Source organism: Mesoplodon bidens (genome assembly GCF_964165515.1).
Source record: "Mesoplodon bidens genome assembly, chromosome: 8".
NCBI lineage: Eukaryota > Metazoa > Chordata > Mammalia > Artiodactyla > Ziphiidae > Mesoplodon > Mesoplodon bidens.
In genome coordinates, this window is record NC_138165.1 from 24,977,478 (window position 1) to 24,991,673 (window position 14,196).

General features: G+C 37.3%; 1 protein-coding gene across 5 annotated transcripts in view; it reads right to left on the bottom strand.

The window, feature by feature from the left end:
• The window catches only part of SCRN3 (secernin 3), a 42,879-nt gene that overhangs the window by 25,407 nt on the left and 3,276 nt on the right, over nucleotides 1-14,196 (bottom strand). For all 5 annotated transcript variants that reach the window (XM_081243001.1, XM_081242997.1, XM_081242998.1 and 2 more), the window contains exons 3-5: nucleotides 13,093-13,274; nucleotides 12,098-12,297; nucleotides 9,212-9,424 (exon numbers count right to left, since the gene is read on the bottom strand). In XM_081243001.1, the coding sequence (XP_081099127.1) occupies nucleotides 9,212-9,424; nucleotides 12,098-12,297; nucleotides 13,093-13,193 (514 nt within the window). In that variant the 5' untranslated portion in view covers nucleotides 13,194-13,274. The remainder of the gene's footprint in view (nucleotides 1-9,211; nucleotides 9,425-12,097; nucleotides 12,298-13,092; nucleotides 13,275-14,196) is intronic.

Genomic DNA, 14,196 nt, shown 5'->3' on the forward strand with positions numbered 1-14,196 from the left:
ATGAGCAAAGATGTTGAGCATCCTTTCATGTGTTTGTTGGCAGTCTGTATATCTTCTGTTGAGAAATGTCTATTTAGGTCTTCTGCCCATTTTTGGATTGGGTTGTTTGTTTTTTTGTTATTGAGCTGCATGAGCTGCTTATAAATTTTGGAGATTAATCCTTTGTCAGTTGCTTCATTTACAAATATTTTCTCCCATTCTGAGGGTTGTCTTTTGGTCTTGTTTATGGTTTCCTTTGCTGTGCAAAAGCTTTTAAGTTTCATTAGGTCCCATGTGTTTATTTTTGTCTTTATTTCCATTTCTCTAGGACGTGGGTCAGAAAGGATCTTGCTGTGATTTATGTCATAGAGTGTTCTGCCTATGTTTTCCTCTAAGAGTTTGATAGTGTCTGGCCTTACATTTAGGTCTTTAATCCATTTTGAGCTTATTTTTGTGTATGGTGTTAGGGAGTGATCTAATCTCATACTTTTACATGTCCCTATCCAGTTTTCCCAGCACCACTTATCGAAGAGACTGTCCTTTCTCCACTGTACATTCCTGCCTCCTTTATCAAAGATAAGGTGACCATATGTCCGTGGGTTTATCTCTGGGCTTTCTATCCTGTTCCATTGATCTATCTTTCTGTTTTTGTGCCAGTACCATACTGTCTTGATTACTGTAGCTTTGTAGTATAGTCTGAAGTCAGGGAGCCTGATTCCTCCAGCTCCATTTTTCGTTCTCAAGATTGCTTTGGCTATTCGGGGTCTTTTGTGTTTCCATACAAATTGTGAAATTTTTTCCTCTAGTTCTGTGAAAAATGCCAGTGGTAGTTTGATAGGGATTGCATTGAATCTATAGATTGCTTTGGGTGGTAGAGTCATTTTCACAATGTTGATTCTTCCAATCCAAGAACATGGTATATCTCTCCATCTATTTGTATCATCTTTAATTTCTTTCATCAGTGTCTTATAATTTTCTGCATACAGGTCTTTTGTCTCCTTAGGTAGGTTTATTCCTAGATATTTTATTCTTTTTGTTGCAATGGTAAATGGGAGTGTTTCCTTGATTTCACTTTCAGATTTTTCATCATTAATGTATATGAATGCAAGAGATTTCTGTGCATTAATTTTGTAGCCTGCTACTTTACCAAATTCATTGATTAGCTCTATTAGTTTTCTGGTAGCATCTTTAGGATTCTCTATGTATAGTATCATGTCATCTGCAAACAGTGACAGCTTTACTTCTTCTTTTCCGATTTGGATTCCTTTTATTTATTTTTCTTCTCTGATTGCTGTGGCTAAAACTTCCAAAACTATGTTGAATAAGAGTGGTGAGAGTGGGCAACCTTGTCTTGTTCCTGATCTTAGTGGAAATGGTTTCAGTTTTTCACCATTGAGGACGATGCTGGCTGTGGGTTTGTCATATATGGCCTTTATTATGTTGAGGAAAGTTCCCTCTATGCCTACTTTCTGCAGGGTTTTTATCATAAATGGGTGTTGAATTTTGTCGAAAGCTTTCTCTGCATCTATTGAGATGATCATATGGTTTTTCTCCTTCAATTTGTTAATGTGGTGTATCACGTTGATTGATTTGCATATATTGAAGAATCCTTGCATTCCTGGAACAAACCCCACTTGATCATGGTGTATGATCCTTTTAATGTGCTGTTGGATTCCGTTTGCTAGTATTTTGTTGAGGATTTTGGCATCTATGTTCATCAGTGATATTGGCCTGTAGTTTTCTTTCTTTGTGACATCCTTGTCTGGTTTTGGTATCAAGGTGATGGTGGCCTCGTAGAATGAGTTTGGGAGTGTTCCTCCCTCTGCTATATTTTGGAAGAGTTTGAGAAGGATGGGTGTTAGCTCTTCTCTAAATGCTTGATAGAATTCACCTGTGAAGCCATCTGGTCCTGGGCTTTTGTTTCTTGGAAGATTTTTTATCACAGTTTCAATTTCAGTGCTTGTGATTGGTCTGTTCATATTTTCTATTTCTTCCTGATTCAGTCTTGGCAGGTTGTGCATTTCTAAGAATTTGTCCATTTCTTCCAGGTTGTCCATTTTATTGGCACAGAGTTGCTTGTAGTAATCTCTCATGATCTTTTGTATTTCTGCAGTGTCAGTTGTTACTTCTCCTTTTTCATTTCTAATTCTATTGATTTGAGTCTTCTCCCTCTTTTTCTTGATGAGTCTGGCTAATGGTTTATCAATTTTGTTTATCTTCTCAAAGAACCAGCTTTTAGTTTTATTGATCTTTGCTATCGTTTCCTTCATTTCTTTTTCATTTATTTCTGATCTGATTTTTATGATTTCTTTCCTTCTGCTAACTTTGGGATGTTTTTGTTCTTCTTTCTCTAATTGCTTTAGGTGCAAGGTTAGGTTGTTTATTCGAGATGTTTCCTGTTTCTTAAGGTGGGATTGTACTGCTATAAACTTCCCTCTTAGAACTGCTTTTGCTGCATCCCATAGGTTTTGGGTCGTCGTGTCTCCATTGTCATTTGTTTCTAGGTATTTTTTAATTTCCCCTTTGATTTCTTCAGTGATCACTTTGTTATTAAGTAGTGTATTGTTTAGCCTCCATGTGTTTGTATTTTTTACAGCTCTTTTCCTGTAATTGATATCTAGTCTCATAGCATTGTGGTTGGAAAAGATACTTGATACAATTTCAATTTTCTTAAATTTACCAAGGCTTGATTTGTGACCCAAGATATGATCTATCCTGGAGAATGTTCCATGAGCACTTGAGAAAAATGTGTATTCTGTTGTTTTTGGATGGAATGTCCTATAAATATCAATTAAGTCCATCTTGTTTAATGTATCATTTAAAGCTTGTGTTTCCTTATTTATTTTCATTTTGGATGATCTGTCCATTGGTGAAAGTGGGGTGTTAAAGTCCCCTACTATGATTGTGTTACTGTCGATTTCTCCTTTTATGGCTGTTAGTATTTGCCTTATGTATTGAGGTGCTCCTATGTTTGGTGCATAAATATTTACAATTGTTATATCTTCTTCTTGGATCGATCCCTTGATCATTATGTAGTGTCCTTCTTTGTCTCTTCTAGTAGTCTTTATTTTAAAGTCTATTTTGTCTGATATGAGAATTGCTACTCCAGCTTTCTTTTGGTTTCCATTTGCATGGAATATCTTTTTCCATCCCCTTACTTTCAGTCTGTATGTGTCCCTAGGTCTGAAGTGGGTCTCTTGTAGACAGCATATATATGGGTCTTGTTTTTGTATCCATTCAGCCAATCTGTGTCTTTTGGTGGGAGCATTTAGTCCATTTACATTTAAGGTAATTATCGATATGTATGTTCCTATTCCCATTTTCTTAATTGTTTTGGGTTCGTTATTGTAGGTGTTTTCCTTATGTTGTGTTTCTTGCCTAGAGAAGTTCCTTTAGCATTTGTTGTAAAGCTGGTTTGGTGGTGCTGAACTCTCTCAGCTTTTGCTTGTCTGTAAACTTTTTAATTTCTCCATCAAATCTGAATGAGATCCTTGCTGGGTAGAGTAATCTTGGTTGCAGGTTTTTCTCCTTCATCACTTTAAATACGTCCTGCCACTCCCTTCTGGCTTGGAGAGTTTCTGCTGAGAGATCAGCTGTTATCCTGATGGGGATTCCCTTGTGTATTATTTGTTGTTTTTGCCTTGCTGCTTTTAATATGATTTCTTTGTTTAATTTTTGACAGTTTGATTAATATGTGTCTTGGCGTATTTCTCCTTGGATTTATTCTGTATGGGACTCTCTGTGCCTCCTGGACTTGATTAACTATTTCCTTTCCCATATTAGGGAAGTTTTCAACTATAATCTCTTCAAATATTTTCTGTCCCTTTCTTTTTCTCTTCTTCTTCTGGAACCCCTATAATTCGAATGTTGGTGCGTTTAATGTTGTCCCAGAGGTCTCTGAGACTGTCCTCAGTTCTTTTCATTCTTTTTTCTTTATTTTGCTCTGCAGCAGTTATTTCCACTATTTTATCTTCCACCTCACTTATCCGTTCTTCTGCCTCAGTTATTCTGCTATTGATCCCATCTAGAGTATTTTTCATTTCATTTATTGTGTTTTTAATCGATGCTTGATTCATCTTTAGTTCTTCTAGGTCCTTGTTAACTGTTTCTTGCATTTTGTCTATTCTATTTCCAAGGTTTTGGATCTGGGAAATAGAATCTTGGATCATCTTTACCATCATTATTCTGAATTTTTTTTCAGGTAGACTGCCTATTACCTCTTCATTTGTTAGGTCTGGTGGGTTTTTATCTTGCTCCTTCTCCTGCTGTGTGTTTTTCTGTCTTCTCATTTTGCTTATGTTACTGTGTTGGGGGTCTCCTTTTTGCAGGCTGCAGGTTCGTAGTTCCCGTTGTTTTTGGTGTCTGTCCCCAGTGGCTAAGGTTGGTTTAGTGGGTTGTGTAGGCTTCCTGGTGGAGGGGACTAGTGCCTGTGTTCTGGTGGATGAGGCTGGATCTTGTCTTTCTGGTGGGCAGGTCCACGTCTGGTGGTGTGTTTTGGGGTGTCTGTGGACTTTTTATGATTTTAGGCCACCTCTCTGCTAATGGGTGGCGTTGTGTTCCTGTCTTGCTAGTTGTTTGGCATAGGGTGTCCAGCACTGTAGCTTGCTGGTCGTTGAGTGAAGCTGGGTGCTGGTGTTGAGATGTAGATCTCTGGAAGATTTTCGCCGTTTGATATTATGTGGATCTGGGAGGTCTCTTGTGGACCAGTGTCCTGAAGTTGGCTCTCCCACCTCAGAGGCACAGCACTGACTCCTGGCTCCTCAATTTGGGATGATTTGTTGTCCATTCATGTATTCCACAGATGCAGGGTACATCAAGTTGATTGTGGAGCTTTAATCCGTTGCTTCTGAGGCTGCTGGGAGAGGTTTCCCTTTCTCTTCTTTGTTCTCACAGCTCCTGTGTCTCAACTTTGGATTTGGTCCCACCTCTGTGTGTAGGTCGCCGGAGGGCGTCTGTTCTTCGCTCAGACAGGACAGGGTTAAAGGAGCAGCCTCTTCGGGGACTCTGGTTTACTCAGGCCGGGCGGGAGGGAGGGGCACGGAGTGCGGGGCGAGCCTGCAGCGGCAGAGGTCGGCGTGACGTTGCACCAGCCCGAGGCGCGCCGTGCGTTCTCCCAGGGAAGCTGCCCCTGGATCCCGGGACCCCGGCAGTGGCGGGCTGCACAGGCTCCCGGAAGGGCGGTGTGGACAGTGACCTGCGCTCGCACACAGGCTTCTTGGCGGCGGCAGCAGCAGCCCCAGCGTCCCACGCCCGTCACTGGGCTCCGCGCTTTCAGTCGTGACTCGCGCCCGTCTGTGGAGCCCCTTTAAGCAGCACTCTTAATCCCCTCTCCTCGCGCACCAGGAAACCAAGAGGGAAGAAAAAGTCTCTTGCCTCTTCGGCAGCTCCAGAGTTTCCCCGGACTCCCTGCCGGCTAGCTGTGGCTCATTAGCCCCCTTCCGGCTGAGTTCTCGCCGCCAGCCCCAGTCCTCTCCCTGCACTCTGACCGAAGCCTGAGCCTCAGCTTCCAGCGCCGCCGAGGCGAGCAGACAAGCCTCTCGGTCTGGTGAGTGCCGCTTGGCACCGATCCTCTGTGCGGGGATCTCTCCGCTTTGCCCTACCCAGGTATGTGGGGAGTTTCTTGCCTTTTGGGAAGTCTGGGGTCTTCTGCCAGCGTTCAGTAGGTGTTCTGTAGGAGTTGTTCCACGTGTAGCTGTATCTCTGGTGTATCCGTGGGGAGGACGGTGATCTCCGCGTCTTACTCTTCCACCATCTTACCCGGAAGTCTTCAAATGCTTAACTTTGAATATTTGTTACAACATTCAATTTTGGTTTTGTTTCAGTGACTGTAATTTTCATTTTTAGAATTTCTGCACAGTTTAGAATTTTCAAATTTATCTGTTTATTTTTCATAATCTCCTACTCTTCCTTTATGGATTTCATTCCTTCCTTTATATCTTTGAACATTTTAATTTTATTTTTTTAACTTTTTATTATAGAAATTTCAAATATATAAAAGTTCAGAAAAATTATACAATGAATCCTCAAATATTCATTACTGCTTCAACAGTTATCAAATCTCTCCCATCAAATTATTTTGAAGAAAATCCCAGTCACATCATCTCATCCACAATATTTCAGTACGTTATCTATACAAAAGGAATTTTTTTATAAATATAGCTAAAATACAATGACCACATCTGAATTTTTTATAAATATAGCTAAAATACAATGACCACATCTGAATTTTTTATAAATATAGCTAAAATACAATGACCACATCTGAATTTTTAAATAATAATTCCTTAATATTATTTAATCATTAGCTAACTTTAAATCAGCTAATTTGTTCTCAGGTGTGAATTTCCTGTATTTGTTGGGTCTATGAATTGTTTCTCTTTTAGTACTATATTTGCTCATGTGTTTATAACTTTTTTATAATTTTTTTCCTGTGAAATCATCTTCAAAGGGAATTTCTGGGAGAGTCCTGGCAGACCATGGATAATGAAGGCTTCCATATGGGTGGTTAATAAAATACATACAGCCTCCTTACCTGAATCTAAACTGTTATAAACACTGAATAGCAAGAGCCTACAACCCATTATTTTAAATGGAAAAAATAATAATGTATTCCTAGCCCATATTTAAAAACTCAATCAATTTCCCCAAATATTACTAAATACTTGTAAAACCTATGTAACAATCAACCAAGAACTTCTGCATAATGGGAAGTGTGTAAACACTAATCATCTATTTATTTAACTCTCAATGAATGTCCAATAATTGTGCTGTGTGCAGTTCAAAATAATAACATATCTTACTGGATATGAATTGCATTTCTCTTCTGTACTGCAAAAAACACTCAGTATAATGTAAATAGAACTGCTTCCAACCATGAAGGAACAGTTGGGGCTAGAATTACCCTCCTACTGTAGACAAACAGAAAACTGGACAAAATATATAAAACTGTTTTTGGATATTGGACAACAGGTAATGTAGGATTATGATCCCTGAGAGAAAGGAAACAAATAAGGTAAGCCCTACCATTGTGTTGACTCCAGGAGCTCAGTGTTGTTGGAGGCAATTTTCAGACAACAGTACAGGGAGGGGGACCCAGACATAGCCCAAAGATCACTCTAAGTTGAGGAAACAGAGGTGGAAGTTCAGGGAGGTCAGGGTGGTAGAATTTGCAAAGCAGAGCACGAAAGAGGAATGAGCTACCTCTCAAAAAATTTCTAGCAACCTGTACAGAGGGTCCATTGAGCCTCTGGCTGAATACCAATTTGCACACACACATAGAGTGAAACTCCACAAGACCAAACAAAGGACAAATTATAAGGAAAGAGCAATTATTGGAAACTATTAGTTTTTAAAAAATACATAAAGCTAACACAGGGCTGGGAATCTTTTGAGTTCCTACTAGCTGGAATAAGAAGATCTCATTTAATATATAAGGCATTCAGCAGAGATCCCAGAAGGATCACATGCCTTTAGTGGGACTAAACTAGCCCTGGTATAATAGCTACTCTAGAGCTACCCTAGAAAAGCAAATAGGCCTAAAAAAGATGAAACTGTTCCCTAAATAATGAAATTAACTGATAAAACAAAGTCCAACACTCATTAAAGGAGTAAAACAAAATCCAGAACTCAATGATTAAAATCTGCAATGTCCATCATCTAATAATAAATTATTAAACATATGAATAAGCAGGAAAATGTGACCCAAAACCAGAAGAATATCAAATCAACAGAAACAGATGCAGAAATTACAGAGATAATAGAGTTAGAAGACAAGGATGTTAAAACAACTATTATAAAACAGCTGTCTGCTAAATATGCTCAAGGATTTAAAGAAAAACATGAAGGTAATGAATAGAGAAATGAGAGATATACAAAAAGAACCAAATAGAACATGTAGAGATGAAAAATATAATAACTGAAATGAAAATATTACTAAGTGAGATTAACAGCATATTAGATAATGCAGAAGAAAAGATCAATGAACTTGAGGACATAATAATAGAAACTATCCATAATAAATGTAGAAACTACATCCTTTCATCTGAATGTCCATGTTTTTAATGGCAGTTACATGAAGATTCATTATAGCAGATTTCTCATCTGGATGGGAAATTTGAGTAAAATTTGAGTATTTGTCATATATTCATAGAGACACAGGTATGCTGGAATTCTGCATACCTGTGGTTTGCAGGTTCCAAACCAGTCTGTTTCTCAACACAGCACAGGTAGCCTCAGCTGAGTCTACAAAATACATGTAGCTCAGAGTTCAGTCACTCACAAGAGAATGTACTGACCCCTAGCCTGGGACAGCAGACAGCTCAATTCCAGGCTGGGACTCTGGGCATGGAGCAGAGTTCTAATCTTAGTAACTAGTCCAGTTCCTGCTCCCCAGATAGGTCTTTCAGCTAGTCACCTACATTCTCATGGATGTTAAAACTAGCCTCTAAGGATGATATGTGGTCCACCATCTCCCCTTTGACACAGAGAGAAGGAGGACTGTATGGAGAAGAGACACCTCAAATCTTGCTGACACTATGGGTTCTCTCTTCATTTTTGGTACCTAGTGATTTCCTCTTCTTGTGTTTAAACCTATCTATACATGTCCTTAATGTTTAAATATTTTATCCAACATTTCTAGAGTTTAAGAGTGGAAAGGGAGAATTCTTATATCTGCTCAGTTTTTCTTCTTGACAAGTTATAGACATAACTTTTGAAATTAGAAAATAACCAATAAGGGTACTATCAAAAGATAAATGAAAGAAGCAGCAGCAATAGTCAAAGAAAACCATCTCCATGTTCCAATGAACTCTGAGAAGAAAAGTAATCCAAATTTGGCCTTAAGAATATTACTAAGAACTGAAAAAAGGGTTTGAGGATTGCAAATCTGAACTTGTCGTTCAGAAAGAATTATTACCGTCTCACAATTATATAGCACTTCACTCATCTCAAAAAACAGCTTACAGTATCACAATGTTTTCAGGTTTTTTTTCTTTTTGTTTTTCCTTTGGCTGTGCTGCACGGCCTGCAGGATCCTAGTTCCCCAAGAATCGAACCCGTGCCCCCTGCAGTGGAAGCACAGAGTCCCAACCACTGGACCACCAGGGAATTCCCTGTTTTCAGTTTTAATAAAACTATATCTTACTTAGAATAATTTTTCAAAAAACAGACTTTATTATACCCACATTATATTTACATGAAATAACATTTTCATTCTAATATTATTTAAAATTACCTTTATGTTTATTCAGAAGCTTGTAGCCTTCACAGTATCTGCCTGGAGAAATCATCATCTTGGCTGTGTCAAGATAAGAGTATGCTGCAGCAAAATCAAACTCCTTTTTACCATCCCACCAACCTTTCTGCTTAGCATAGCTTCTCATGTCTGGGTGTTCCCGATCAATCTTGGTTGTTATAGAAAGCTGATTAGAAATATTACGAACTCCCTCTATTTTCAAAGAAGACAGGAAGGGAGAAGAAAAGTCATATTTAATGTAATATATCTATCTCTGTACATTATGATCCTTAATCATTATTTCAATGTAAATATAGGCTTCTAAATGTTGTACCATGTGTATCTATTTATAACAGACTCAAATAGATAAATAAATTACTTTTTTAAATTAAACTTTTTATTTTGAGGTAATTATGGATTCACATGCAGTTGTAAGAATTAAAGAGAGAGCTATGCACCTTTACACCATCTCCCCAAATGGTAACATCTTGCATAATATCACAACCAAAATACTAGTATTTATACAGTCAAGGTACAGAATATCACAAGGATCACTCATGTTGCCCTTTTATAGCCACACCCACTTATCTCCCACACCCAGCCCTTCATTAACCCCAGGCAACCATCTGTTATCCATTTCTATAACTGTCATTTCAAGAAAATCATATAAATGGAATCATACAATATACAATCTTTAGGCTTTTGTTACTCAGTTTAATTCCCTAAAGATTATTCCAGGTTATTGTATGTATCAACAATTCATTCCTTTTTATTACTGACTAGTATTCCATGTTATAAACATTCTATGGTTTGTTTAAACATTCACAAGTTAAAGAACAGCTAGGTTGTTTCCAGTTTTTGGTATCATGGGAAAAGCTGCTCTAAAAATTCATGTACAGGTTTTTGTGTGCATTTAAGTTTTATTTCTCTGGGATAAATGCATAAGATTGCAATTGCTGCATTGTATAATGGTTGCATATTAAGGTTTTTTTTTAACTGCCGAACTGTTTTCCAGAGTGACTGTACATTCTTATTAGCAATGTACCATCCCCCAGATTCTCACTAGCATTTGGGAGTGTCATTTAAAAATTTTTAGCTATTCTGATAGAGGTAGAATGATATCTCATTGTAGTTTTAGTTTGCATTTCCCTAATGGCTAATGACGTTGAACATCATTTCATGTGCTTTTGTGACATCTGTATAACCTTTTAGGTGAAATGTCTCTTTGTGTCATTTGTCTTTTTACTGTTGAGTTTTGACAGTTCTTTATATATTCTAGATATTAGTCTTTTATATGAATTACTGTTTAAAAAATAGTCATAAGTAAGTTTAGAACAGAAATATAAGGCTTCTAAAAATATCATGGCACTAAGTTATAACAAAATTTTCAACTAAAATACAAAATAGAAGAAACAATAAAAGTCTGTGCTAAACAGATCAGAATAAATGAAATAGATCATGATAAATGAAAATTAATAACATTTTAAAACAGATTTGGAATGATAGTCTGCCAAGTAGAAATCAATTTAATTACTCTAATGAAATCATACCTGGGATATTTTCACTACAAAAATAGACTTAAGTCATGATAGAATCAAAGAGAAGAGGAATTTTCCATCGAGTAGATAATTCCCTATAGTTAAACTACTTAGTTCTTGGGCTAATTTAGTAATAGGAAGAGAAACAAGTTGGCAAAGTTAATCTACAATTGGATAATCAGACTCAGTGAAGGTGTTTGTTTTGGATGGCTTGGTGGGGCTATCTTTTTCAACAGAATTCGTTTTTCTCTTGGATATAGCACACTTGACAAAATAAAAAGTAATTAATGGTATAATCAGGCCAATTATCACAATAATGAAAAGAGTCTAAATTCAGTTTTGTGCATTAATAAACACACATGCAAAATATAAAATGTCCATCAAAACAACTGTCAATGACCTGTTTTGAAAAATAACATCCAAATCCTCCAAAGCTCAAGGCTACCTTCATGAAGACTTCCCAAATTTCTCCAGCTCACGATGACTTTTCTTTTCTCTAAATGTTCATAGCATATATGTGTGTGTGTCATTCACTTGCCATTTAATATTTTCACATGTGTATCTTATCCCCCTTGTAAAACTATGAGATCCAGGAGGTAATTACACAAGAAGTACATGGTCAAGCTTAAGCACAAGGTTGTACTCTAGTGAAAGAATACTGAACTGAGAGTCAGGATGGAAAGATTTAAATTCTAAGTCTCTCATTCACTGCCTTGAGTAAATCACTTCATATCTCTGGATCTACTCACTTGAAAAATGAGAGGAATATATGGTTACAAAGAAATCAAGAAAAAAAAAGCAAAGCATTCCAAAACAATCAACTGTGTTATTTACTCAATGATATCAAATTTTTATACTTTACTATTGTATCAATATATTCTTTCTAACGATTAAACCCACAGTCACGAATCCCCAATAACACTACCCTGTCCTCACCTCCATATCCACACATGATAAAATTTTGGAGTTCAGCCCAAAGTTAAAACAGGAAAAAATGGTAAAGAAATGGTTTCACTTCATAAAAAAGTGAAAAAGGGGAGGGGTTTAAAAAAAGTGAAAAAGTAGTATAAAACAGCCAAGAGCTACTGCACAGAAAATGTATACAGGTTATATGAAATTAATATCATATATATTAAAAAGACATAACACCACCTTTTCCTCTTTTTCAAGAAAGCCCTTTATAGTGTTCTTTCAATGTATGTTCTTTCAAATTTTTTCATTTCCCCTTCAGTTTTCGCCTTCATTGCACTGGAGTATAAATCTTGAAAAACAATTAAATGCAATGTCTGCAACTAAGAAGTTTTTTATTAATTGTAAAACAAATTAAATCATGAAAAGTTGTCCATACCTTGTACTTTTTCTGCTGCCCAGTACTTCCCTGCAGTCTCCAGAACCCAGGCTTCATTCCTATCAGCTATCAGGAAACTGTTGTGATAGCTAAATACCATCCTGCCCTCTGAACAATTTCCACCCTGGCCATATTTTTCTAATAAATCAACAATGACATTGAGGGCTTTTTCAGCTGTATCAGCTCTTTCAAGACCAAGTCTAAAATAAAAATATTAAAGTTCTCAGATTAAAATAAATTTCCATTATGTTTCTTAAATAATTTCATGCACATGAGATTTTGTGTTTATATTCCAAGTAAAAATCCTTTCAAGTTAACAGATACACTGAAATCCAACTTCTAAACTATTCCTTGTGAAGTAGTGAAGTCAGTTTGGAATCATGAAAACAAAGATTTGGAGTCAAAAATATCATCGTTCAAATTCCAACTTGGGAGTTTATTGGCAAATCACTTTATCTCTGAACCTTAGGTATCTCATCTGTAAAATTAGGATAATAATAATACCCCATAAGGTGACTGTGAGAATTAGTTACAGTCTGATAAAGTAAGTTAGGTACTTCCAATGAATCATAATTTTCAACTCCTTCCCTTCTCCTAATTAATGATATTTGAGAGTCTTGAAATTGCATGCCTGTATTCTGAAGCTTTTTTTTTTTTTTTTGTGGTACGCAGGCCTCTCACTGTTGTGGCCTCTCCTGTTGCGGAGCACAGGCTCCGGACACGCAGGCCCAGCGGCCATGGCTCACTGGCCTAGCTGCTCTGCGGCATGTGGGATCTTCCCAGACCGGGGCACAAACTCGTGTCCCCTGCATTGGCAGGCAGACTCTCAACCACTGTGCCACCGGGGAAGCCCCCTGAAGAATTTTTAACACAAACTATAAAGTATCAAAGTCCAAAAAAATGAAAAAAAAGGGAAGATAAAAACATGTTAAGAGTTACAACAAATTTTAAATTTAGACAAGTTCTACAGTGCAAAAATATAACAAAAAAATAACCTGACAAGGTCCATGCCCAGTAGTGCCTCTTCATCACAAACTTCTTCTCTTCCCCATACAGCTTCATTCCCAATGCAAACTCCATGCTCATTGGCTCCCATTTCTGCCCCCCATAACCAAGCTGGGCGACTAAGGACAATAGCATATGTTTCAGGAACTTGATCAATCTTTATGTAAGTACACTGTAGAGAAAGTCATAACAATAACAATAAAACCAAAAAAGAAAAGTTATCAAAGTCTAGAATCTTAAAATCCATCAGAAGACATGACGATTATGAAAGAGATTATAACTAAATTGAAAATTTCAATAATAGAGGCATTACACTTAAAACATATTCAAAATTGTCCCTAGAGCATTTATTCATTCAGATATTTGCTAAGCATCTCCTACGATAAAACACTCTGTTAAGAGATATATTGGTTTCAAAGATGAATCAGATGCAGATCTTGCTGTCAAGAAACTAAGACTTCTACATTACCTAAGATACAATGAAATATAAAGTATAAAGAGTATGAACAAAAGTGAAGATGGGGTGTTAATGGAAGCTCAGGAAAGGGATAGTTTCTAGTTGTGGAATCTTGAAACATTTTGTAGAGAAAGATGTATCTGAGTTGAAGTGTAGGGAAACAGATCTCAAACTCAATGTCCAGTGTTTCTTGATTGGTGATGTAAGTTCCATATGGTAGCCCTTAAATATACAGATGCCAATGTCACATGTGGGAATCACCGAGTATGTCCACAGCAGTGAAAAGAATGAAAACCACTGGCTTAGAGGATAGGTGAGACTTAAATATGAAGAGATAAAATACAAATGGATCCACGGGACTTCCCTGGTGGCACAATGTATAAGACTCCATGCTCCCAGTGCAGGGGGCCTGGGTTCGATCCCTGGTCAGGGAACTAGATCCCACATGCATGCTGCAACTAAGAGTTCGCACGCCACAACTAAGGCACCCATGTACCTCAACTAAGGAGCTGATGAGCTGCAACTAAGGAGCTTGCCTACTGCAACTAAGACCTGGTGCAACCAAATAAATAAAAAATAAGAAAAAAAAAGAAATGGACCCAAGATGAATAAATAATCTCAGCAAAAGAAAAAATTT